Below are 24,944 nucleotides of genomic sequence, written 5' to 3'. Positions count from 1 at the left end.
TAGTTTAGTTCACTCTCAATCCACTTGTTCAGTTGGGTGTGTGTGACACCTTTGGTGAAATTTAAGCTCCGTTTATCAATATCATAAGAAAACAGAACAATATATAAGAGCACTGCCCTTTCCAGTCTCATTTGAACATTCATACAGGCCACGTGCTGTCAGAAGTAGATCGTATGGTGACTTAGGTGAAATTCAACCACTGGTATATCATGGTTTTATTAGCCTAATTTTTATTTTGGTGTTCTTGTAATTTGGTATTTAAGTTTAGTCTTGCACACACAAAATGGTGTGAAACGCATCTCTGTGAAGTTTTCTCAGCCACCGTTGGGTATGTACGAAGAATGCCATAAACGCATTAAATGGATTTACATGTCAATAAACCAGCTTCCTGTTTGAAAACAAGGTCAAGCTGTGAAGTCTACAGTTGGTGACATTTAATTCCAGCATTAGTTGAGCATTGCTCTAACGTGCACAAAATCATGCCTATTTGTGCAGTTCAAATGGGTGGGCATGCTGTCACCCCACCTGCTGAAAGGGATGTGGCTTTAAGTTGATTCTGCAAATGAAGTAACCCAAGTTTCTATCTTGCTACATTAACATTTACTCAAAACAATATTGAAAAATGTATATGGACCAGTGCAGTGGAATACTATAATGAGGAAAATGAGTTATTTTTCAGTATTGTTGGTTTAGTGGGAATGGTACAATGTGGAGTGAGAACTGGAAGGGCTGAGGCACATCTGCTGTGTTAAATCCTGTTCTTAGATTGTTGTGATAAAGGCTTTCAGATGTTGTTGCTCTGCGAACTTTGATATGAGGGCAGCTGTGATGACTTGTCACACCTTCTAGTGTCTGTTCATTCAAGACTAGCGCTGGCGGTTTGTCTCTGGCTTCTGGTGATGCAGTTTGAAGTGCACCACAGACACCTACAAGCTGCTATTCTCATTTCATGCAATAGCCCGTAAAATATCTGGGTATTTACACCAAGGGAACTGAGAGACAGGGAAACCTAAATATTAGGCCTGTTTCATTAAAGAATTAATCTTCATGGATATTTTAATTAAGTCAGTTCTCTGAATTGTCAACATCCGTTTGAAGCAACGTCATTTCACAACATATTTTTCTGTTCCTGTTTCATGAATTAAATCTATAGGACTTTTTCTTGTATTATTCATCCATAACGTTTTTACATTTACAAATAACGCACATTATTTAACCTCGGCCATAGAATATTCTCCATGCAAGAAAATAAGAGAAGGAGACAGATTTGTTTCGTAGCCTTTTGGGCTGGATGGTGCTCTACTTCTGCCTCCCCAAATTACTGCTGCTCCATAGCTCCAGCATCCAGTTCCTCTCCCAGGCCTGTGTGTAGACCTATTTCATTATTGATTGAGTAAAGCCTGCTTGAGAAACTGACGCAGTGTTTGCTCTGTGAATCAGCGCCGTGCAGGAAGTGTGGGGCATGCTGGGAGGAAGCTGACACTGCAAGAGTTTAACCACATCTTACGCGTGTCACATCTCGCAGTGCGTCCACATCCGCCCTCTGGGACCGAGCGCCCAGCCCTGCCCGACTGTCCAATCCTGCCCCGGCCTCCAGCCCACAAGGCCAGGGCTCACTAGTGCTGACAGACGGGAGGATTCAATTACTTTATAAACTGCGGTCTAACTTGATACTTGACTTTATATTAAAAAGCATTAAAGATCGTGTTTTTAAAAAGAGCATTCAGTTGCTTTTAGTTGGTTCTTTCAGTTTCCCCGGAAGATTCCATCTGAGATGAGCATTGCGTGTGTTCTGGCTATGGAGGTAGCAGTTGGTATTAAGTGTTGCTCTGTAGGGTCTGTTAGTGTTCCCTTGATGTCTGAGCACTGTGCAGAGTAGACGTGCACCACATTCAGATTTTCCTTGTCCCGTTTCTGCCGAAGAGCCGGTGCCAGCATTGGTATTTTGGAGAACCTGTAGCTGCAGTTACAAAAGATACTGTAACTATACAATACAGTAGCATGTGCTTTTTTCTGAACGATAGCCTTGGTCTGAGTGTTTGTGATTATGTGTGCAGAAAAGAAACGCCTGCTCCACGCTGTCTCATGACTCCAAGAAACCAAATTGTCTTGCGGTAAATTGAAGTATCGTTTGAATAATAAGTCAGGTAGCCTGCTTATATTGAATATTCTTGTCCGGGTACCTGAAGGCTGTGAGCTTCACATTGAAGGTTATACAGTTCATCGTCTTACATAAGTGTTCGGATGACTTCATGTTATAGCCACTATGCCGAGGGCCTGGAGTGACCATCTGGGTTGTCATGCTGATTTTCAGCAGTCATCCTCCAGTTTCCCTGTAGGCACTCTGAGTTCAGCAAACACTTGGTAATAGACACAGAGACGGGAGTAATTTCACAATGAGGTCGCCTACTAGTTTTGAGGTGTTCACTGGTGTGGAGGAAGCAAAACACGGGAGCACAAACAGCATCAAGACGCGTTTCCAGCAAAGGCCAAGTACAGCAATATACACTGCATGTCCCTGGATTTAATTTATTCTGCAAGTTCTCTGTAGAGCAGCACTTGGATACAGGAACAGCAGCAAAGACAAGTAATCCTATTGAAGAAGTGGGTAACGTCAAATTACACACACCTTTTAGCGATGATATGCGTGGTAAAACCTTCTCCAGTCTTCTACAAAATATCTGAGTCACATTTGCTGAAGTCATTCGCTATTGATAAGATTGATCTTTATGGTTTGGAGAGCTGGAGATGAACATCAAACCCTGCACCTTCTATTTAAAGAGCTTAGATAATTTCTGCAAGACCTTAATGTCTGATTAGCCTCATCTAATTATTTTTTTGTATTGGGAAGACAAAAATTCATGAAACTGAAAATAAGCTCAAGCAGTTGATGTATGCATATTAAAAACAGGCTCCACAGGTTCACAGCATAAAGCATTAAAACATTCAGATCAGTAGTGGTAAAAATCGTTCTTGGTGTTCTTGGTGTTAGTTTTAATTTGTTGCCACATTGTGGTACACTGCAGTGAGTCAGACATAAACATTGTGCTGTCATGCTTCTCGTGTGTCCGATTAGATGGTAATTAAATGATTTGCTGCGATAGTTGCCACAATTAATTGAATGGTTGTTTTACATGCAGCTTGAAATGGAGCCTCCATCCCTATGTGGTGGACAACTGAAGTGCGATAACAGCCTAAGATTCCTTTCAGACACTTATTATGTCACATAAAATGCGCTGTGTAGGTGGGCTGCTATGTCGATTAACTGCAAAGATTAGTAGCTAGTCGCGCCCTTTCTTTCTTTATGTTGGCCTACTTAATGATTTTGTTTGATGAACGTGAAGAAATGTAACGTCTTATAATCACGGTGAAATGTATTCTTCAGCTCTCCTCAAGCCCTTCCACCAGGCTCTTACTGTGGTCTGACAATTCTGTTACCAAAATGGCTGCCTGGTGTCATTGTGGTGCATCAACAAGATAGCATAGGCCTGGGCCTGTGTAAGGCAGCATGGGCTCATCGTCACCGCATACGCCAGTGCTGATAACACGGGGAGCGCTGAGCAGCAGTAGATATGGTTGATGCTGGGCAGCTCTTGATACTGATGTGCAGAACGGTTGGCTGTACTGAGGAATGTGGATTAATGATGGCTATCTGACCACCCCCGTTCTGGTCCACAGGTCAAGCCAAGAACCTCAGCCCGTTCCCCGGGCCCAACCGCCTGAGGGACCAGTGCACCTACTGCACCATCAGCCTGGACCAGGAGGAGGTCTTCCGCACCAAAATGTCAGAGAAGAATCTCAGGTAGCCCAGGCCCCGGTCCCTGTTGTGAAATGGCGTCCGTCTAAACGGCCACAGACACGCATGCACAGACGGGCACAAGCTTACGCACTACGGCAGACCGCTGCATGTGCTGCTTTTATATGGTTTTGTCAAAGGCTCGATCCTGCTTCGTGTTGAAACTGAGCCCCTTCCTGCCGCGCTTTAATCGGTGAGAGAGCCTGCTACAGGAGCGTTGGATTTGCTTGGGTTTGTGCTGGTTTTTAGATGTTGAGATTTTTGCAAGTTCTACATGAACAACTTCCAATTGTGACGCATAAATCATCGGTCTAATATAATTATGGCTAAGGCAATTTTATGTTGATTCACAAAGCGATGTTCCCTTTTTTTTTATTTACAGCATTTATCACTGAATATTTCAATTGATAGACATAGCAAGTTTTACCGTGCCATGAATGAAAATGTATTTTACAGTCTGAAATAAGTTATTTGTTGCAGCTATTACAATACAGGGCTATGAGCTGATCACCGCTGCTCGTTACAAGTCATTTTACTTATCAATAAAAATGTCTGTCTTGTTTTGGATGGTGGTAAGAAGTTCATCAACATAATAAATAAAAGGAATATAAACAATTGTATGTACTTATCCTCAGCAGTGAACTATCATGTCACCAGATATACCCTTGTCTTTTGCTTCAAGTTTTTTGCATGTATTTTGCTAATGATTGTTTCTGAATAAGACCATTTTTGTCTATTTACCCACATCACCTGTTACTTACTTTGCACTGTACGTCATATTAATGATGCTTTGCGTGTTTGCATGGGCTTCAGCCTTCTAGGTGGATTACACTCTGGTAGGAAGTGTCTCTCCTAGTCCTCTGGGCCTGAAAGAATAGTCACTGCTTTGAGGTCATGGGTTAGGTAGAATATTTGTACTCTCCTTGTATGACTTATTCACTGCAGAGGAGAGCATTTGAATTTTTTTCTCTAAATGTGGTAGCCAGTTGTACCCTACTCCAATACAATCCCCCATGTTCTGGTGAGAATTCACCGGAACAACCCCATCAGCCGGTGGGAGGGAGGAGGTGTGACTCTTCTCCTAGGTGTGACTCCTCGTGCCCTGACTGTACTCCGGTACCCGCTATGTACGCAGCAAGCCTCCCCGCTGGGACTCTCCGTCTAACGTCGCGCTCCCACCTGGCACCCGCCATACTGGACACAAACCGGGTCCTCTGTGTGCGACTGCACTGGCACAAAGGCTAGCGTCTTTACCACTGCTCCACAGCAGTGCCCGAGAGTATTATAGTCATGTGCTCACCAGTCTAATGGTTTAGTCTTGCACACACAAAATGGTGTGAAACACATCTCTGTGAAGTTTTCTCAGCCACTGTGGAGATTAAATGTTGAAATTGAAGAAAATTCCATACCAGCTTGGTTTGCTCAATCTATTGTGTGGCCACAAACATGTCTTGACCACTGATTGGGGGAACAAGGGTTCCATAAATATGGCCAGAGACCAGAAACGGAATGCGTTTCCCCCCAGTAGAAATGGGCTGTGTGATTTAATGGTGTTTGACACCTTCTCTGAGTTGAAAGGGCAAGACACCCAGAGAAAGCCACCTCTCCTCTTGTAGTGAGCTGAGGCTTTCCCTCTGAAGGTATTTCACAACCAGAGTTCCTTTCACACTGTCAGAGGAAGCGTGTCCGCCCACACACTCCCCTCTGTTCTCTCTGTTCTTTCTCCTTCAGTGCACACTGTGCTTTTTCTCTCTCCGCTTTCCCTCGCTCTCTTTCCCTGCATACCCTGTGCCCCTCTCTCTCTCTCTCTCTCTCTCTCTCTCTCTCTGTGCCCCTCTCTCTCTCTGTCTCTCTCTCTGTCTCTCTCTGTCTCTATCTATATCTCTGTCTCTGTCTCTCTCTCTCTCTCTCTGTCTCTGTCTGTCTCTAGCTCTAGCTCTGTCTCTGTGTCTCTGTCTCTGTCTCTCTGTGTCTCTGTCTTTTTCTCTCTGTCTCTCTCTCGTGGACTCTCGGTGTCTCTCTCTCATGGTCTCTCTCTCTGTTGCTCTCCCTCTCGTGGTCTGTGTCTCTCTCTCTCTCTCCCTCTCTCCCTCCATCTTAGCCAAGGTTAAGGCAGGTGCAGGACACAGCCAGGCAGTACGGCCTGTTCTCTCCCTTCATGGAAGCGTGTGCGTATATTCCCGTGTGACCCGGCTCCGGTCCCTGGGAGCGGGTCACATGACGCGGTACAGGAAGGGGCCCGGCTGCTGGCGGCTCCCTCGGCTCGGGGCCCGGCGGACGTCGGGCGGCGCAGCGGGCCGCGGTGACTCAGCGGTAAGGGAGGAGCGCTATTTTTAGCGGTCGGCGTTTAATGACGGTGGATGCAGGAGCGTAATGACTGCGGTCTCTGTGGAAGCTGCAGTCCTCCGGCTCCACCAGCCCTGCCGTGGGCCCAGGTGAGGCCGCTTCCGCACCGGCGGGAGGAAGAGGACGAGTAAACAAACACAACGTTACGTTAGCGTCTGCCCCACGTTATCTGCCAACCTCCTCAACAGGAGCCATACCGGTTACAGAGGGGTTTTACTGTGAATACATTTTCAGGTGTATTTTTCTCTTATCAGTCTTCGGACAGAAAGGTGACATTGCACGTTTTGTATTTTCAGCCCTTTCTACGGAGAGGACTTCTATTTCGAAATCCCACGGCCATTTCAGTATTTGTCCTTCTACGTGTACGCAAAGAGTGTGTTCAGCTACATACCCGTAGGTGAGTGTCCTGAATACGACACTGCCGCCAGACCCCTCAATTCTGACATGTGGAGATGACAGGCATGCTGACACTGTGTGTGTGTGTGTGTGTGTGTGTGTGTGTGTGTGTGTGTGTGTGTGTGCGTGCGTGCGTGTGAATGTGTTTTGTGCCTCCAGGGAAGGTGGCAATCCGGAAGGAGGACCTGTATAAGTTCAGTGGGAAGGAACACTGGTTCTGCCTGCAGCCGGTCGATCCCAACTCCGAGGTCCAGGTGGGTGGGGACAGATGGCCAGGTTTTCAGGAAGCCAGCTGAAGGCAGATCTAATCAAGTGTGCATTTGCATTGCTCACACCAGTCCACCCCCGCCACCCCCATTCTGCTTCTACACTTCATTTTTTATCTTGTTTTTTCTTTTCTATCTTGGAACCGTGAGAGTGAGAGTTTGCGGGTTGCTAGGATACAGGATGACATGTACCGGGCCTGCAGGATGTCGGTCTCTCCACAGAAAGGCTGCGCTGACTGTAACGGGTTTTAGCCGGTCCTTTCAGTCTGATAATCGCAAAGACGTCTCCACAAATGTACCAACACATTTTGCATCGTTTAAAGAGTACGCTGATGGCCAACGCTGTCAACACGGCGTCTCTGCCTCCGTTCTCCTCTCTGCTCAGCTCTCTTTTCTTTTCATAGTTTTGGAGTATAACCCTTACTCATTATGAGGATGGCTGTAATTTGGAAGAGTGCTGTAGTCGGTGAGACACATAGGACCAGTTTCTCAGACACAGATTAAGACTGGTCCTAGTCCTAGACTAAATAAAGTTTTCAATGGAGATTGTCTAAACAAAACCCACTTCCGTCCAGGACTGAGCTTAATCTGTTTGTGAAACCAGCCCATAGTGTTTGAAGTAACCTGAGATCCCAGCATTCAACTGCTGGGTCCCCTCTGTGGAGAGATTGCCTGGCTCTCCACTCCTGAGCAGGTGTGGACTGGAGCTAGTCCACCACGATGCAGTTCAGTGTTGAAACAACACTACTGTGAAATACTCCAGTGTGAGAGCAACACCACACTGTTAGGCTAAGAGTGGAGACCTCACAGCTATTCGACAATGTATCTTCAAACTTCACAGTGCAGTGCTTACGTTGAGCCTTCATTTACATTTACGCTGTGACCGTGTCAACTGCAGAAGAAAATCTGATGTTATCTTATTTATGTTTGCAGATGCAAGATTTCTTTTAGAAAATGGCAGCAGAAATGTTTAGCTGATTAGTTTACTAATACTGTACTTGTAGTCTGAAACTATACCACTTAAATAATTATCAGTGAATATGCATAATTTGGAAGTGCAGTGCCGAACACACAGCTTCATGAAACAGTTCACTAGTGTGTGTATTTCCATGCCTCTGCCTCATACAATGCCTGTTGCAGTCTTTAGCAGCCTGTGGTCCGATAAGGTTTTTGAATAGTTTGAATAGTTTTGAATAGCTTCAGTTGCTATTTAATTTTCGTAAACATTACATGGATAAATAATATTGACTGAGGAACTGAACCATCTCAGTAGGTAGAATGTGTACGTTCATCCTTCAGTGTATTTTGGGCATCAGACAGGACCTCTCATGTGTATCTGAAATAATGTGTGGGATCGATGGGTGGTGACGTTTTTCTGAAAGAGGAAGTGGGGCTTGTTATGGCATGTGATATGTTCCTGAATGGCTGTTTGTTGTGGCATGTGATATGTGCTGAAAGGCTGATTGTTGTGGCATGTGATATGTGCTGAAAGGCTGATTGTTGTGGCGTGTGATGTATGCTGAAAGGCTGATTGTTGTGGTGTGAGATATGTCCTGAAAGGCTGATTGTTGTTTGTGTGTGATATATGCTGAAAGGCTGATTGTTGTGGCGTGAGATATATGCTGAAAAGCTGATTGTTGTGGCATGAGATATGTGCTGAAAGGCTGATTGTTGTGGTGTGTGATATATGCTGAAAGGCTGATTGTTGTGGTGTGTGATATATGCTGAAAGGCTGATTGTTGTGGTGTGTGATTATGCTGAAAGACTGATTTTTGTGGTGTGAGATATGTGCTGAAAGGCTGATTGTTGTGGCGTGAGATAATATGCTGAAAGGCTGATTGTTGTGGTGTGAGATATGTCCTGAAAGGCTGATTGTTGTTTGTGTGTGATATATGCTGAAAGGCTGATTGTTGTGGCGTGAGATATATGCTGAAAAGCTGATTGTTGTGGCATGAGATATGTGCTGAAAGGCTGATTGTTGTGGTGTGTGATACATGCTGAAAGGCTGATTGTTGTGGTGTGTGATATATGCTGAAAGGCTGATTGTTGTGTGTGTGATTATGCTGAAAGACGGATTTTTGTGGCGTGAGATAATGTGCTGAAAGGCTGATTGTTGTGGCGTGTGATATATGCTGAAAGGCTGATTGTTGTGATGTGAGATGTCCTGAAAGGCTGATTGTTGTGGCGTGAGATAATGTGCTGAAAGGCTGATTGTTGTTTGTGTGTGATATATGCTGAAAGGCTGATTGTTGTGGTGTGAGATATGTGCTGAAAGGCTGATTGTTGTGACGTGAGATGTGCTGAAAGGCTGATTGTTGTGGCGTGTGATATATGCTGAAAGGCTGATTGTTGTGATGTGAGATGTGCTGAAAGGCTGATTGTTGTGGCGTGTGATATATGATGAAAGCCTGATTGTCGTGGTGTGTGATATATGCTGAAAGGCTGATTGTTGTTTGTGTGTGATATGTGCTGAAAGGCTGATTGTTGTGGCGTGTGCCTTATCTCTTCCCAGGGGAAGGTTCACCTGGAAATGCGGCTGAATGAGCTCATCACGGAGAACGGCTCGGTCTGTCAACAGCTGGTGGTCCGGTGAGTCCCAGTCTGACATAGCCCAGTCAGCCCAGTCTGACATAGCCCAGTGAGATCTGGCTCTGCTGTGTGCGTGGTAGTGTGCGAGTCCGCACGTTCGCCCGCGTTTGCACTCATTCTCTCTGGGCAAGAGCAGGTTAATGAGGAGGAAGTGATGGCATCACAGCAGGAAGCTGTACCATCTCGGTCTGCGAGACCCGCGGTTAGCGTTTGACGTCACGCTTTACGCAGTTGTTGGTAGCGAGGGGAAAGGGCAGAAGGAGTGAGTGTGACACTACGCAGCTTTAAGCCCGTTTTCAAGTTGTTGTTTTTTTTTTTCTTTTCTGCCCGGGCTGTCTGCACGGCTGGCTGCACAGGGTCGTTGTCACGCCAACTTCCTGTTGCCTGCAGCTACTACTGCTTTTCCCACGTCTTCTGTTTTTTTTTTTCTTCTTAAATTCATATGTTTGCTTTTATGGGGTGACTTCTGCTTTTCTGACATTCTCCATACTAGTTTTGTTTTTTAAGGGTATGATCTTCCTGATTAATAAATGCAGTCAAAGCCGTTTCATAACTAATGCCAACACCCAGAGTTTTACGTGTACATTGTCGAGTTCTACTGTGAAAGTCATCAAGCAAGGCAAATACGGTTTAATCCCGAATCTCGCCCACATGTACCTAAAACTGCAACTGCGACTGCATTTTCTTTAAACTGTGTCTCATATTTTGAATTGATTCAGCTGTTCTCATATGACCCTGAGCCGTCGTGTCTGTCCCCAGGATAATCGAATGCCAGGGCCTGCCCCTGATCAACGGACAGAGCTGCGATTCGTACGCCACCGTCTCGCTGGTCGGACCAGCCAGGTACGTCCTCTGTGCCCCTGGGCTCCGTGCGGCTACCCCACTGTCCTGCACACAGGGGAATTCTGACCAGCGGATAGAGGAAGGAATTTGAAAGTGCTGTTTCTGGTTGCTGGGTTTTTGACGGCAGCACGCAGCCGATGGGGGACTCTGGCGTTAATCCACGTTTCTGTCCTCAGGTCTGATCAGAAGAAGACCAAGGTCAAGAAGAAAAGCAGTGACCCCCAGTTTGACGAGGTGTTCTACTTTGAGGTACCTGATGGACTGTGCGCGCGTGCTGCACTGCGTTAGCCCCCATCCACTCACAGACTTAATACCTTCTCACTGACACTGAATTCATCTGGAAAAGAGCACCTTTCTAGATCATTCTGAATCCATCTTGTTGTTGGTATTCGTATGTGTGTCATGTATGGAAATGGCAAAATTGGTCGCAAACTCTGAAATTAAGCTTGTTTTACCATGACCAACCTGTTCTTGGACTACCCCTAGCCTTCCACAAGCCCATAGGCCATCTACTGCATGGCCAGTTACTGACCATAGTGCCTCGGCACGTACTCTAAAAAGACCCTGTCGGTGTTAAGGGTTTAAGTGCAAATGGTGTTGTACGGTGTTGCTCAATGTGGTGTTCTACATTTTTTTGATTCATGCTTTCCAACTTGGTGTTTCATCCATTTCAAGCGTACTGTTGATGTCATCAGAAACTGATGTCCGCCCGGGTCACATGCTCTTGTCTGATTGGTCTGCCTGTGAAACGTGTGAATCACTTCGATTTTTGCGCTCAGGTCACGAGGTCCAGCAGCTACACAAAGAAGTCCCACTTCCAGGTGGAGGAGGAAGACATTGAGAAGCTGGAGATCAAGTGAGTTCCTCTGTTACTGTTAGCGTCCGCTCCCTTTCCCCTGCTTCCTTGTCCTCCGCTAGACTGAATTACTGTGCTAAAGATTCGCCTTCATCCAGATGGAATCGGAACAGTTAAAGGCTTTTAATGTTTTTCCACACTTTACTGTAATTTCCAGGAATTATGTGTAAGTTGTTTACAGACAATGTCCTTCTCTGCACATAGTAAGTGCAGTGTTGTGTGTAAATATATTGCGATTGGGTCAGACCCACACTAATCCTGTAGTACATGTTAGTCCTACAGTCCCACTGGTTGAATGACCGATTATATGTGTTTCGCTTGACTGATTAGTGGTAGGCACATTATGAACTGACATTTATTTGTAAGTTGTCTTGTAAATGGTAAGGGGATGATTGACACTTGATTGCAGTACCCTCCTGTGAACAGACTCACTAATGTTGCATTCTTAACTGTCTCACGTAGCATACTGATTTTTCAGTGAGGTAAGAAACTAGGCTCAGCCAACAGAGGTAAAAGAAATTAATAAGAACCAAAACTTCCAAATGTTTACATGCATGTTTGTGGATTTTTCACTTCTGCCCATTTGGATTTTTAAAAGCTGTATTTTCCTTAATTTGTTTTGCTGTGAAGGTGTGTCTGCTTGCAGTAAATACAGCCATTTTACCTATGGGTGCACACACAAACACAAAGGTGAAATTCAAGCCTTTCATGAAATTCAAAAATGTCTTTCTTTGTCTTGAGGATTTCAGTTCAGAATAATTCTGCAGTTAGAGAATATTATTTTTTATAAATGATGATAATGTATTGAAAGCTAGGTTCCCTATTACTTTATGTTAATTATTTGGGCAGTAAATGTCAAATGTACTGGGTGTTCTGAGTCCCCAGCAGGTCTGTTAGGCCCATACTGAGAGCCCTTAGGAAGATACAAACACAGTAGAGTGTGTGTACATGCATGCGCGCGTGTGTGTGTGTGTTAAGAGTCATTAGGTCAGCTGTTTTCCTGTGAGCCTCATACTTTCATTCTGTTCTGTCCTCCTTTCTCTCTTCATCTCTCTCTCTCTCTCTCTCTCTCTCTCTCTCTCTCTCCAGAGTCGACCTGTGGAACAATGGCAATCTAGCGCAGGATGTTTTCCTAGGAGAGACACGGGTTTCTGTCAAGATTCTGCGGAACGACTCCATTCACCGCGCATGGTAAACACGCGAGACGGACAGACAGACACACGCACACACTCACAGACACGTACACACTCACAGACACACACACACACACTCGCACGCACACGCACACGCACCCACACACACACACACTCACACTCACACACACACACTCACACTCACACTCACACTCACACACACACGCTCTCACACACACACTCACACTCACTCACTCACACTCACACACACACACACGCACACGCACTCCTCGAGTGCAGACCTGAGGAATGCGGACACCTGCGCTGCCTACAGTGCCGGGGCAGAAGCGTGCTGATTGGCAGATGGGGCTGAAGATACAGAGTTTGTTGCAGTCTGTGAGCGGCGGGGCCCTGCTCTGTGTTTATCTGCCTCGCTGACGTCAGCATCCTGTGGTCTCGCTGCCGGGCATGTCAGCACATGTGTCCTCACGCGGATTGGCCAGCTTGTCTCCACCGGCCCGGGGCCCGGGGCCCAGGGCTGAGGCTAAACGCCCGTACGCGGCAGGCCGTTCAGCGGGTCAATGCCTCGCCAGATTCGTCTTGGCGACTGCCGTCATTGTTTCTATAATGGCTGTGGATTTAAAGACATTGTAATTTTAGCTAAGGCTTTTATTACAACACGGTACAGCAGAAGGTTGAACCTAGTGTAGTTGCTGCAGTATACAGTGAGCTCCATAACGTTTGGGACAAATACATAGATTTATTTACTTGGTTCGGCTCTATATAAAAACTGCTGTACATTTACACGGTGAAACCAAAATTTTTTTATTAAAACTGATAATCTGCACTAACCAAGTGGGAATTCTTTGAATATGAATCTAAAATGGTGGAGAAGAAGACCTTAGGGAGCTGGGGGGCTGTACCTGCGTGCCGTGAGCGGGGCTGTTGTGTAAACACTGCTGCGGTGCGGGCCGGACGGGGAAGCAGAGATACGGATCTGTGCGCTTTGCATGAGGGCCGTGACACGTGTGTGCGTGGGCGACGGTTAGCGCCGGGGCTCTCCAGCTCCTCTGCTGGGACCGTCAGGTAGCCCGGGCAGACGCAGGCCCCCGTAAATCAGCCGCAGAGAGGCCACCGCACCGATGCGCTGGACCCGTTTTCCATTCTCCTTCTATATGGAGCCCTCGTATGTGCTGCTTAAAATGGCGGCCATTTTGTGTCGTCTCAACATTCTGTATACTCCCCTTGTCCTAAGGGTTGAAAATGACCCGCCTTCACTAAACCCCTAAAATAAAGCAGCTTCATTGAATTTTAAACCGCAAATCTATTTTGCATGAAGAAACATTCATCATTTACAACATTCATCAACAAACTTTGTCATCAAATTTCAAGTTGAAAAAAAGATCATTTTGGGGGTTTTCTCTGCTGTTAACATAGTGGCGGGTCATTTGTTACCCTTAAGACAACACAAGGGTTAAGGTGTGGATAACGTCTGACGCAGATGCTAGGTATAGTAATAGGAATGAATTTGACGGTTTGCTCACCATTTAAAGCCACTTTCTCATTTGTTTCCGGCTTTAGACGTAGAGGAGTACGCATCAATCCAACTGACAAGATACGATACTTTCTTTCCACATTCACACTGTACTGTCTGTAGCACAAAGGACTGAACTCTAGTCACTCTTGAAGATAATTGTATGTGTAAAGATTTGCTGACCCAGAAAGCAACTCTCAAATCAGGAAGAAAACGGGAGATTGAGCACGGTTTTCTGGATGGATGCGCATCCCAATATTAGGCCTTTTGATGAAGAACAAGGAAGAACCGAGGGCTCTCTTAGTAATGTCCTTTCATTACTCTGTTTCATCAGAAAAGTGCAGAAATACTGACGTGCCAGTGGAGAAGTGAATCATTTGCTGAGGGCAAATGTCCAATTCTGCCTTTTCAGACTCCTACACTGCAAAAGTCTTCCATTGAGACTTAAGACCTTATTTATTTGACTTTTTTGTTAAACGAGATGAAAATATTGCCAATGAGATGAGACTGTTGCCAATGGGGTAAGGAAATGTCACTTGTCAAGCAAACATTAACTTAAAACAAGCTAATTGAGAGAAAAGAAAATCGTATTATAAGACTAAAATACATTTTCTGAAGTGTCCTTCTGAGAGCCACAATACATGCCCCTTCCTTTTTTTTTGCTAATTGGCTGAATGTGAAACGGGTTTATAATCCACCTGCACATCCCTTTTCTTGTTTCCCCAGTACAGATGCACTGTCTGTTTGTGTTAGAATACAATGGATAATTTAAAATGGTCATTTTTGTATTTTCTTTTAGCTTTAGTTAATTGTTTAATAATAAAAGCTGCCAGGAATTTGTACATTTGGAAGTGCTCTCTGTTACATTTGTTTCTCACACCTCCTTTCTGAAGAATCAGAAGGCGCGAGGCTATAATTTAATGCTTGAAATGGAAAATTCTCTGCGGAACGTTGTCTTTGCAGACGGACAAAATGGCTACTGTGTTCAACTAAAGTTTCCCCACAGCGGTGAAGTATCTGGTCTTGTTCTGTTGTGCAGGTATTTATTGCAGCCGAAAGGTAACGGCACTAAGAGCTCAAAGCCGGACGACCTGGGCTCCCTGCGTCTGAATGTGACCTACACCGAGGACAACGTCCTGCCCTCTGTGTGCTACACGTCTCTGCGCACTCTGCTGCTGAAGTCCCCGGAAGTGAAGGTACCCCATCGCTCATGTCCGCTCTGTGTCCCTGTCTCCAGCTGCGTGTGTGTACAGGCGTGTGTTTAAGAGCGCTCTGGTTTTCCGAGAGTTTTCTCTCATCGTTCCCCCTCTCTCTGCCCAGCCCATCTCGGCGTCAGCGGCCCACATCCTGGGTGATATCTGCAGGGAGAGGTACGAGGCCGTCCTGCCAGTGGTGAGGCTTCTCCTGCACCACAACCGCCTGGTGCCTTTCGTCTCCGCCATCGCAGAGCTGGAGCTGCTGCAGACCCAGTGAGTGAGGGGCGGCCGCTCGCTGTGAAACACTAGTACAGCTGTTTATTTTACCCCCAATGTCAGCACCCTAAAACACCCCATTCTGCTGTGAAACACCCCACTTTTCACTAGTACAGCTGTTTATTTTACCCCCAATGTCAGTACCCTAAAACACCCCATTCTGCTGTGAAACACCCCAATTTTCACTAGGACAGCTTTTTATCTTAACCTCAATGTCAGTACCCTAAAACACCCCATTCTGCTGTGAAACACCCCACTTTTCACTAGGACAGCTTTTCATCTTAATCTCAATGTCAGTCTGCTGTTTATTTGAACTCCGTTCTGCTGTAAAACACCCCTCTCACGGCTGTGTAATGTCGCTGTTGTGCAATCACTTCTATCACTGGTGTAACATGCCAGTCTCTTCTATACGACACTGTGAATCGCCCACTCTCACTGTTCTAACCCACTCCTTGTCCTTCTGACAAACCCCACCCCTACTCAGCATGTTTGTCCTAAACTTCCTGTCTTCCAGGGAGGCCAACACCATATTCCGAGGAAACTCGCTGGCGACTCGCTGCATTGATGACATGATGAAAATTGTGGGGCGGAGCTACCTGAACGTCACCTTGAAGCCAGTCCTGGATGAGGTACCCCATCACACAGCTGTGGAGCTCTTGAGCACAATGGAGTTTACCTACTCTACTTCTTTCAGCCCTGTTACTGCCGCCTTACGAGTATTTATTAGCACTGGAACACATTTTAGATTTGAAATATGACCTGCCTTTGTGGACACGCTTAACCGATTTAAACGATAGGAAGACTGGACTGTGAGAAGCTCAGGGAGTTACTGACAGTTAAGCCCACTTGGCTCAGTTGTGTTATTTTCTTCCAGATCTGCGAATCCAACAAATCGTGTGAGATCGATCCGGTGAAGCTTAAAGAGGGAGACAATGTGGAAGTAAACAAGGTAAGATCCACACACGCTTCTCATGCTAAGTAGGTCAAAGTTAGGAGTGATGAGTGCTTACGCCAGTCATATCCGGTTGCAATACTATGTACCACATGCAGTTTCATTTTAATATGCAGTCAGAATAGCGTAGCGATACAGCATGACGGTAGCATACAATGGCCTAACGATACCGGAAGACTGTAGTGCATGAGAGCATAATGGCGGTGTCTGATACACGTGTCTGGGTCTGTGTGCGTCTCCCGCAGGAGAACCTGCAGCAGTACGTACAGAAGGTGTTCTCCTCCATCACCCAGTCCAGTGTCAGCTGCCCCCCCCTGATGTGCGACGTGTTCCGGTCCCTGAGGCAAATGGCCTCCAAACGTTTCCCCAGTGAGTGCCCCCTCATCTCCCTCAGCAGCACTGTTCTGTAAAAACTCATTTCCGATGGTTCAGCTCAGCCACAATCTGTGTGCGGTGCGTAAAGTGTATTCATAAAGAGAGTTCAAAGAAACGCCTCACTGTTCTGTAAGGTCTTGTTCTCGTTGGAGCCCAGGGTATGGTGACATGCGTTCAGTATGCAGATTATCAGATGAAATATCATCGTACGCAGGCTCAAAACGAGGCGCAGTTGGGGTGGTTTTGTAAGGAAGTAATAAGGTCAGGAAGTCTGGTTTGTATTTTGATTACCGGATGCAGGGACCCGACCAGCAAAATCAGTGTTAAAAATGTTCCTCCCCCTGTTGCCTTAGCTGCAAGTGGCTTGAATGTAATTGTAATGTAATGTAAAAAATGCACAAAATTAATGTATTCCAGTGTCTTATTCATCACCTAGGTAACAAGAAAAAAAGACTTTGGAATAGTGGCACAATTTTTCAGCCAATCCTCGAGCAGAAAGGGTTCTATTTTTATGTAAAATGGAGGCTTCGGAGCGAGGGCTAATCTGGAGTGCTTCTCCGCCTGTATGCAGTATGCCGTATGCATTCATTTACTTCCTTAAATGAAAAATGTCCATTCTTCTGTTTTTATGACAAAACTGCAGTCGCATCGCAGTGTGGAGTTTCGCAGGGTACTTTCACTCAGTCTCAGGGGCTTGGTGCGTCACTGCCGCCCGCAGCTTGCCTGGGGCCCACCAGGTGGCAGTAAAGTGTTTTGCATTGGCGGCGATGTGAAGCCTGAGCCCGCGTGTTGGCTGAGACCATAGGCTGTAGAACAAATACGGATCAAACGCCTGCTTGTCACCCACTGACTACCCATCGGCTCGTAAAAATGGGTTTGAAGCCGTTGAACTGTAGTTACCGCCGCTGCCATTTTGTGAAATTTGGAGCCAGAGACTGCGCAGTAAGTGTGTAAGAGAACCTGTCCCCGATTCATCCACAAAGTATTGCTGTAGAGTCTTAATAACCCATTTGCGACTACATGTTCCTGTGGGGAAAATGATTGACTTTTGTATTTTGACAAAAAATGTACCATTTCAATGTTTTCATTGAAAACAGGACTAAATCACCAATACTGGAGCCAACCTCGGTGGCGCTAGTGAGCACCGTCTCTCAGCGTTTTGGTCGCTAACGCGTGCCCTCTCCTCACAGATGACCCTCACGTGCAGTACTCCGCCGTCAGCAGCTTCGTGTTCCTGCGTTTCTTCGCCGTCGCCGTTCTGTCGCCTCACACCTTCCAGCTCCGCCCTCATCACCCCGTGAGTCTCCCTGCTCTCACAGACAGTGAACATGGCTGCCGTGTGTACTGGGCAAACCCTGAGTGTGTATTGGCGTGTTTGTGTGTGTGTGTGTGTACATGGGTTTGTGTCTGTGTATGTACAGTATATAAACTTTGACATTGAAAAGAGAGTGCATTCCTCTGAGCTCTGTGCTCCACCGTCTCTTATTTCGGGCTTGTCTCTGTGAAGTTATGCAGGTAAGGATTCCCATATAATATTTCCGTCCTGGTTGTAGAGCGCATAATCCTCCTCTTTCTAGCTTGTGGCTTGTAGTGCGTTGGGTATTTTCCTTTCTGCATAAGTGTTTGGGTGGTATATTTTATGGATTTCTAGGTCAGTGGTATCTGCATGACAGATTTATGTGTGGCGAGTAGCTGAAACGGTAAATTCGACACGTCTTGTTTTCCAGGAGCCAGAGATTGCCCGCACTCTAACCCTCATCTCCAAAACCATTCAGACGCTTGGGAGCTGGGGGAGTCTGTCCAAAAATAAACTGGTACGACCAAATCGCTCTGTTCTTAAGCAGTCATCTCCATCACCACTAGAGCGTATCATTATTTTACACAAGGCATAGAAAGGCTACTGTGAAATGAATTGGGTGTTTCAGAAAATTACAATGTTATGTGCTGTTATGTTATTTTTTAACATGATGATATTTTTTAGCGTTGATGCCGCTGTCTGTGTAGATTTTGTGGAGCGTTTAAACGTTTCTGTTTTGTTTGTTTCTTTCAGTCCAGTTTTAAAGAATCCTACATGTATGAGTTCTTCAAATCATTCCAAGAAGATAAATGCATAGAGGAAGTTAAAAAGGTGATGATTCTTCCTCGTTTATGGGGTCATGGGACATGGGTGTCCTGTTAGCTCAGAAACTGACCTGTGTTTCCCTCTGCAGTTCTTGGACGAGATTTCCTCCAATGTGAACAAAGAATCAAGTGGGGTTGAAGACTCTGTGGTTCTGAAGGAGGGGTGAGTGGAGTGTCTCTCATGGACCTTCTGGATTCAAAAACACTAATTATTGGTTCAGGGTTCAAAGGGAGGGTCAAAGGTGAAGGGGATTAGTTTTGGGCTCACCATCATCATCTGAATCCCGGTGCCGCCACAATAAGATCCGCACAGCCGTTGGGCCCTCGAGCAAGGCCCTTAACCCTGCATTGCTCCAGGGGAGGATTGTCTCCTGCTTAGTCTAAAATCAACTGTACGTCGCTCTGGATAAGAGCGTCTGCCAAATGCCAATAATGTAATGTAATGAATTGTGATTATGATTTGTCCTTATGAACTGCCGGCTGTGCTTGGGTTCTGACCCTGGTTCTGTTGGGTTTTCTGTCCACAGGGAGGTGCACAAGCGGGCCCAGGGAAGAAAGAGGATTGGAAAGAAGAATTTCAAAAAGAGGTGGCTCCGTGTAACCCACAGGGAGCTGTCTTACCACAAGCACCGGGGTGAGTCTCTAACCCCAACCCCAACCCCAATGCCCTCACACATGCAGTGAGTCTCTAACCCCAACCCCCTCACACATGCAGTGAGTCTCTAACCCCAACCCCCTCACACACCAATCCTGTCCTCACTCAAACAGTGTACAGGACAAGTGCACCTTCACTAAAATTGATTAATGTGTGAATTAATTGCTGTATTTATAATCAAGGGAAATGAGTGAAAACGTGTTGAAACCAACAATCAGTTTCAAGGGAAGTTTTCTGCCCCACCGATTTTCAGCTCGCCACAAAAAACGTCACCTGGGCCACCTGTTCTCAAACATGCCCAAATACGGTTATGCCCTGGACACTTCTCTGCCACTCCTGTTCAGACGGTCCTCTTTGCGGGCTCCGTAGACTTGTTCAGTATATCTCCTAAACTGCAACTCCTGAGCCGCATAGACCTTCTGCCTATACCCTCCACCGGCCCCCTGTCCAACAGAACACTGTCTGTACGTTTTCAGCCCTCAGTTCCCACAGACCAAAAACTGCCCAAGGGAACGGGCATTTGCCTGCTACCCCAATAACCCAAATATCAATGCTGTCCTCGCATTCCTACTGGGACAGGCAGTTCTGAGACCAACGGAGGCCCTGAGGGCCACGGCCTCCTAAAGTGAGCAGCGTTTCATGCACCATGGAGACACCGAGGAGCGCAGCAGGCAGCAAAGAGCCCTCCTGGGCCTGTGTCCCCCGAGGACCAGGGCTGAGAAGCTCCACAGATGCTGTCACCCTTTCTATTGGCTACATGTTAATCACACCCATGTTTTGTCTGGTTTTATTGCCTAGCGTGGGCTTCCAGAAGCTTCTTGCAAATGCTGCTGTTTTTGGGGCTTTGCTGGGAGGGAGAAGTGTGCTCCACGCCCCGGCCTGTTGCTCAGTGACCTACAGCAGGGACATTCCGCCTGGACTTCCTCCTTAACGTCAGACCTCCTTTGGTGACGGTGACAGTTTTAGCTTCAGGGTAAATTACAGCACAAGCGTTATGACTGGAGCTGTGTGTGGCTCAGTCCAGGACAGAGTGTTTGTCCTCAGCTTTAGGGTGTCCCGTTCCTGCCCCCCTCCTGTCCTCCTCCTGCCTCAGACAGCCAGAGGGGTGGTCACGCAGAGTCAAATATCTCATTTTCATGATGGTGTCTAGCAGAGCGTCACAGGCCTGGGAAGCTCTGTACTGATAGGGAAATTTACTACAGGCAGGTATAGACGCATTACTACAGGCAGGTATAGACACATTACTACAGGCAGGTATAGACACATTACTACAGGCAGGTATAGACACATTACTACAGGCTGGTATAGACACATGCAAAATGCATACGTACACATGAAAATATCGACCTTGTGTCTATGACATCACCTATTAGCTTTCCATGGGCTTGTGAAAGCATTTGACACCACTGAAGATTTTGGGTTGTCCACTAAGTGCGAGTGATACAGTGCCCTGGCAGTGACCCAAAATTGTCCCTGAAAGTCCACAAAATATTGCTATATAATGCAATTTTGCCTTTAACTTGCGTTGAAACGGGTGGCTGAAATGCCTATACTAGACCAAAAGCACTGGTGTCAGTCAAAAAGCTGAAGTCACTCCTGTGGAGTTAGTTTTATGTGCTGTGCTCCTATGTTTGGCCAATAGAAGACCACAGTAGTGAGTGAGGTCACTCATTCTGAACGCTGAGGAGGCAATGGGAGATGGCAGGTTCCGTTCATCACAAATTTCAAAAACCTTTATTACAGCGCCCCCTACCCCAGCTGCAAAGCCCCACCAGAACACAGCTGCAGGTCCATAGAGTCAATTTCACAGGCAGGCAAAAACCTTACACAAACATGGTGTTCCAGACACCTCAGACCAATGTGTCATATGTATATGTTCAACTCCCTTAGACAAACAGATGCAAACGCAGTTTCATACACACTCATACGCACGCTAACACATGCCGGCAAACATGCAAACACATCACACATATGCATGTCCAAAAATGTACTGTAATGAGCGTGCTGTCCTGTACTCTTGGCCAACATGCAAACACATCACGCAAGTACTGTATGTGCGCATACAGAATGTACTGTTGCAAGCATGCTGTGCTGCACACCTGAACACGCAAGCTGACTCACGACACACGTATGTAATTAATTCTGTCTTCCACCTCAGCAGATACTCTGCAGTAGGGGCAGGCATCCATCCCATAATATGCATTGCCACGGTGTTCAGGGGCATGGTTATTCCTGTGAATGGGGGCATAGAGTCATTTAACAGCTACTGGCTCAGAATTAAAAGCTTCATTTGTGAAGTTATCGGGGGGGAGACTTTTTGTAAAAGGTCTAACTTCCATAGTCTGGCCACAGGTATAGTATAGGGTATAGAATATCCTGACTATACCCACTATACACTCAGTGAGCACTTCATTAGGTATTTATTAGACTTGATTCATTTTTTTAACTTATGGGTCTTCTGCTGCTGTAGAAGGTTCAGTTTGATGCATTGTGTGTTCAGAGATGCTTTGTTTTTGGAGCTTGTTTCCTGGTCTGGTTGAGAGGTGTTTCTCTAGCGCTAGTATAGTTAGCTGCAGTATAGGTCTGTCAGCCACCTGTTCCAAAGCAAACCAACGGTGCCAATATGGTGAAAATACAAAATTCCTTCGCATGTAGGCGTTTTTCTTCATCTCATGCCTCCCCATGTGCCAGTTTGTTAAGTTATGTAATTTGGACAATATTTTGTGGGACACTGTGCTTCATTCTTGGGTGGTATCTTGCATAATAATGGCCATCAGCCACAGTGTTCCCAAGGCCTCCCCTTTTCCCTACTATGTGGTCTCTGGCCCCAACTTGTACTTGGCAGTACAAAAACTGAACTTCTGTTGTTTCAAAACTGTTTTCACAAGCCCGCAGGAAGTCAATGGGTGACAGCACAGACACTTTGTCTGTATTTTCTCTCCAGTCTGTGGGTGAACCGCGCACCCGTGGTCCGGCTGGCCGTTGCGTTGGTCCACTTCCGTCAGTTACTAATGAGGTGTAAAAAATGCAGGGTCCCTCAGTCTGGCGCATCATGACCCAGGTGGGGGTCGTCTCTTTGGAACGGCTCATTCCTGCAGAAGCGATTCAGAAGTGGTGTGTAATCTCTTTAACCTCTGGCTGCTATGCTAAATGTAAAGGTCATTATTTTTTAATCCAGTGCAAATGACATTTTCAGACAGTGGAGGGAGGGGATGGATAGCGCTTGCACTTTATCTCCATGGTAATGTAGGGATTCACGTGCTCCGTACTTCGTTTGGAAACCAGAAGAAGTACTGAGCGGGATCCGTGAATGACTGCAAGATGATGAACTGGAATATAAAAATGGAAAAAACCGGACTACCAAACGATTGGTTGTGCTGTGATAAGGGCGTTGTGTTTATAAGATGAGGGAGGGGAACTCTTTAAAAGGGGAGGGGATATTAAAGTGCAGCTGGCTGTTGTTCCAGGGAAAGAGGCCCTTTGCATCATCCTTGTGAAGAACATCGTGGCAGTGGAGAAACTGGAGGAGAACGCCTTCACCAGGAAGAACGTGAGTGTGACCTCTGACCTGTCCCGGGGAGGGTGATGCGAGACGTGTGGAACGTGCTGGGCGTGGGGTCTCCGGTGGGAGGTAACCGACGGCCGAACGCACGTGTGACGTGTCCCGTGTCCTCGACCTCCTCAGATGTTCCAGGTGATCCACGGGGAGAAGCCGCTCTACATCCAGGCGGGTAACTGCGTGGAGGCCAGCGAGTGGATCGAGGTCCTGAGCCAGCTGAGCCGCTGCAACCCGGGCAGGCTGAGCACCTTCCACCCCTCCGCCTACCTGAGCGGCTCCTGGCTCTGCTGCCTGGCCCCCGGGGAACACCTGCCCGGCTGCAAGCCCTGCTCCACGTGAGTGCTCCACCGTGACCCGGCCGGCCTGGCCACTGCCCGTCAGACACCACCGCGGTGACCCCAAACTGCAGGGGGCACCGTTTACAACCAGGAACATCTACACCATGACCCGGCCAGCCTGGCTACTGCCCGTACATTTGAGGCAATGGGGTCTTGTTTAATTGAATTGTATGTCTTTTAATACAAATACAAGTTCTATATCATATCACCCTTGTTTAGATTTGAGAATTGAAAGGGAGTTTATCGGCAGTTTTCAGGTCAACACCACTCCCCTCTGTAACCAGGGTACCAGTGAACATCCAGCTGGACATCGACTGCGACCGTGAGATCGAGAGGATCTTCTCCCTCTTCTCCTCCAACTGCTCCAAGCTGCAGAAGATGGAAGGCAAGTGGGCTTTCAACTAACCTCCCACCTCTCCACCTCTTTCTGATGGGGCCTTTCAGCATGTGTTCAGTGTTAGCCTTCACCGGGGTTGTTGCTAGCAGACCAGGTTTAAAGTTGGTTGTGGGGGAAATGTCCGTGCCCTGTTTGTGTCTGTGCTTGTGTAAATACGCAGGGCCCTGTCACAGGTGGCTGTGTAACCTGTCCATGGCCTGTCTCTCTCTAACAGATGCCTGTGCCACCATCGCCGTGTACCAGGGGCCCGAGAAGGAGCAGGAGGACTACTCCCTCTTCACCATCCAGGACCCCAAGGAGACCTTCCGCACCATCCAGGACATCCGGCAGGTCCTGGATCACCTGCAGGAGCAGCACGTCATCATCGGGAGCTCTGTCACCGCCCAGTACGGCAGCCTGTGAGTCTGCGCCCCCGCTTTAGAGCACGACCTCTGCAGCGCTCTCCGCCTGCGTCACAGAGCTCCGCCCGCATCACAGAGCTCAGTCCTGCATCACAGAGCTCAGTCCTGCATCACAGAGCTCAGTCCTGCGTCACAGAGCTCAGTCCTGCGTCACAGAGCTCAGTCCTGCATCACAGAGCGCAGTCCTGCATCACAGTGCTCAGTCCTGCGTCACAGAGCTCAGTCCTGCGTCACAGAGCTCAGTCCTGCATCACAGAGCTCAGTCCTGCATCACAGAGCTCAGTCCTGCATCACAGAGCTCAGTCCCACCTCACAGCCTGTCAGTCTCTCCCCCAGGAGGGGAATCCTCTGTGGGTTATAGGACTGTGTGGCCGAGGTATATCCCAGTTCACATTATCTCTGAGAATCACAATGATTGGACTATTCAGAGTGGCTATTGTAAGATGGAAATGATTAACATCTGGCATTATCACTCAGGGCTGGTCAGCTTGCTGGCTTCCTCTGGTATTGTGGCAAAATGTGGCTGTAAAGTAATTTAACCCCAGGAGCATGCACCATTAACCCCCACTATCTCCGCACCCATACGGGCAGGAGCCTGTGGGGGAAGACTCAGGCCTCCAGCCGTAAACTCGTTACGATGGGGCAACATCCTTTACGGCACGGGAAGGTTTCAGAGGGCACGGCCTGTTGGGCCCATTATTCCCTTCGACCCCCCTTTATTGCTCTCTCCCTCTTTACTCAGTCACTAAATGATGTGTACAGCACTGGATGTTTCATGACAAAGTCAGTTTAGATAATATTCATGTTTGGTATTATTCTGATTGTTTCAGTGCGACTGGTGCAATGGTTTAATTTCTGCAACAGCAAACCCTGGACATCATAACCAACCAGGAACCAGGGAGAAACTGTGTGGAG

The 24,944-nt window shown here is 46.9% G+C and overlaps 1 protein-coding gene across 1 annotated transcript in view; it reads left to right on the top strand.

The window, feature by feature from the left end:
- Positions 1–24,944, top strand: part of rasa2 (RAS p21 protein activator 2) — a 33,487-nt gene that overhangs the window by 3,545 nt on the left and 4,998 nt on the right. The window contains exons 2-23 of the mRNA XM_061216737.1: positions 3,679–3,802; positions 6,439–6,539; positions 6,698–6,792; positions 9,317–9,393; positions 10,153–10,236; positions 10,413–10,485; positions 11,016–11,092; positions 12,182–12,283; positions 14,799–14,955; positions 15,080–15,228; positions 15,746–15,860; positions 16,106–16,180; positions 16,429–16,552; positions 17,749–17,855; positions 18,286–18,372; positions 18,609–18,686; positions 18,769–18,842; positions 19,207–19,313; positions 22,802–22,884; positions 23,020–23,228; positions 23,516–23,616; positions 23,843–24,026. Coding sequence (XP_061072721.1) covers positions 3,679–3,802; positions 6,439–6,539; positions 6,698–6,792; positions 9,317–9,393; positions 10,153–10,236; positions 10,413–10,485; positions 11,016–11,092; positions 12,182–12,283; positions 14,799–14,955; positions 15,080–15,228; positions 15,746–15,860; positions 16,106–16,180; positions 16,429–16,552; positions 17,749–17,855; positions 18,286–18,372; positions 18,609–18,686; positions 18,769–18,842; positions 19,207–19,313; positions 22,802–22,884; positions 23,020–23,228; positions 23,516–23,616; positions 23,843–24,026 — 2,383 coding nt within the window. The remainder of the gene's footprint in view (positions 1–3,678; positions 3,803–6,438; positions 6,540–6,697; positions 6,793–9,316; positions 9,394–10,152; positions 10,237–10,412; positions 10,486–11,015; positions 11,093–12,181; positions 12,284–14,798; positions 14,956–15,079; positions 15,229–15,745; positions 15,861–16,105; positions 16,181–16,428; positions 16,553–17,748; positions 17,856–18,285; positions 18,373–18,608; positions 18,687–18,768; positions 18,843–19,206; positions 19,314–22,801; positions 22,885–23,019; positions 23,229–23,515; positions 23,617–23,842; positions 24,027–24,944) is intronic.

The sequence above is a fragment of the Conger conger genome, chromosome 13 (genome assembly GCF_963514075.1).
Source record: "Conger conger chromosome 13, fConCon1.1, whole genome shotgun sequence".
Classification (NCBI taxonomy): Eukaryota; Metazoa; Chordata; class Actinopteri; order Anguilliformes; family Congridae; genus Conger; species Conger conger.
Note: the sequence above shows the minus strand (reverse complement) of the source record. Positions and strands in the feature narration are given on the sequence as shown.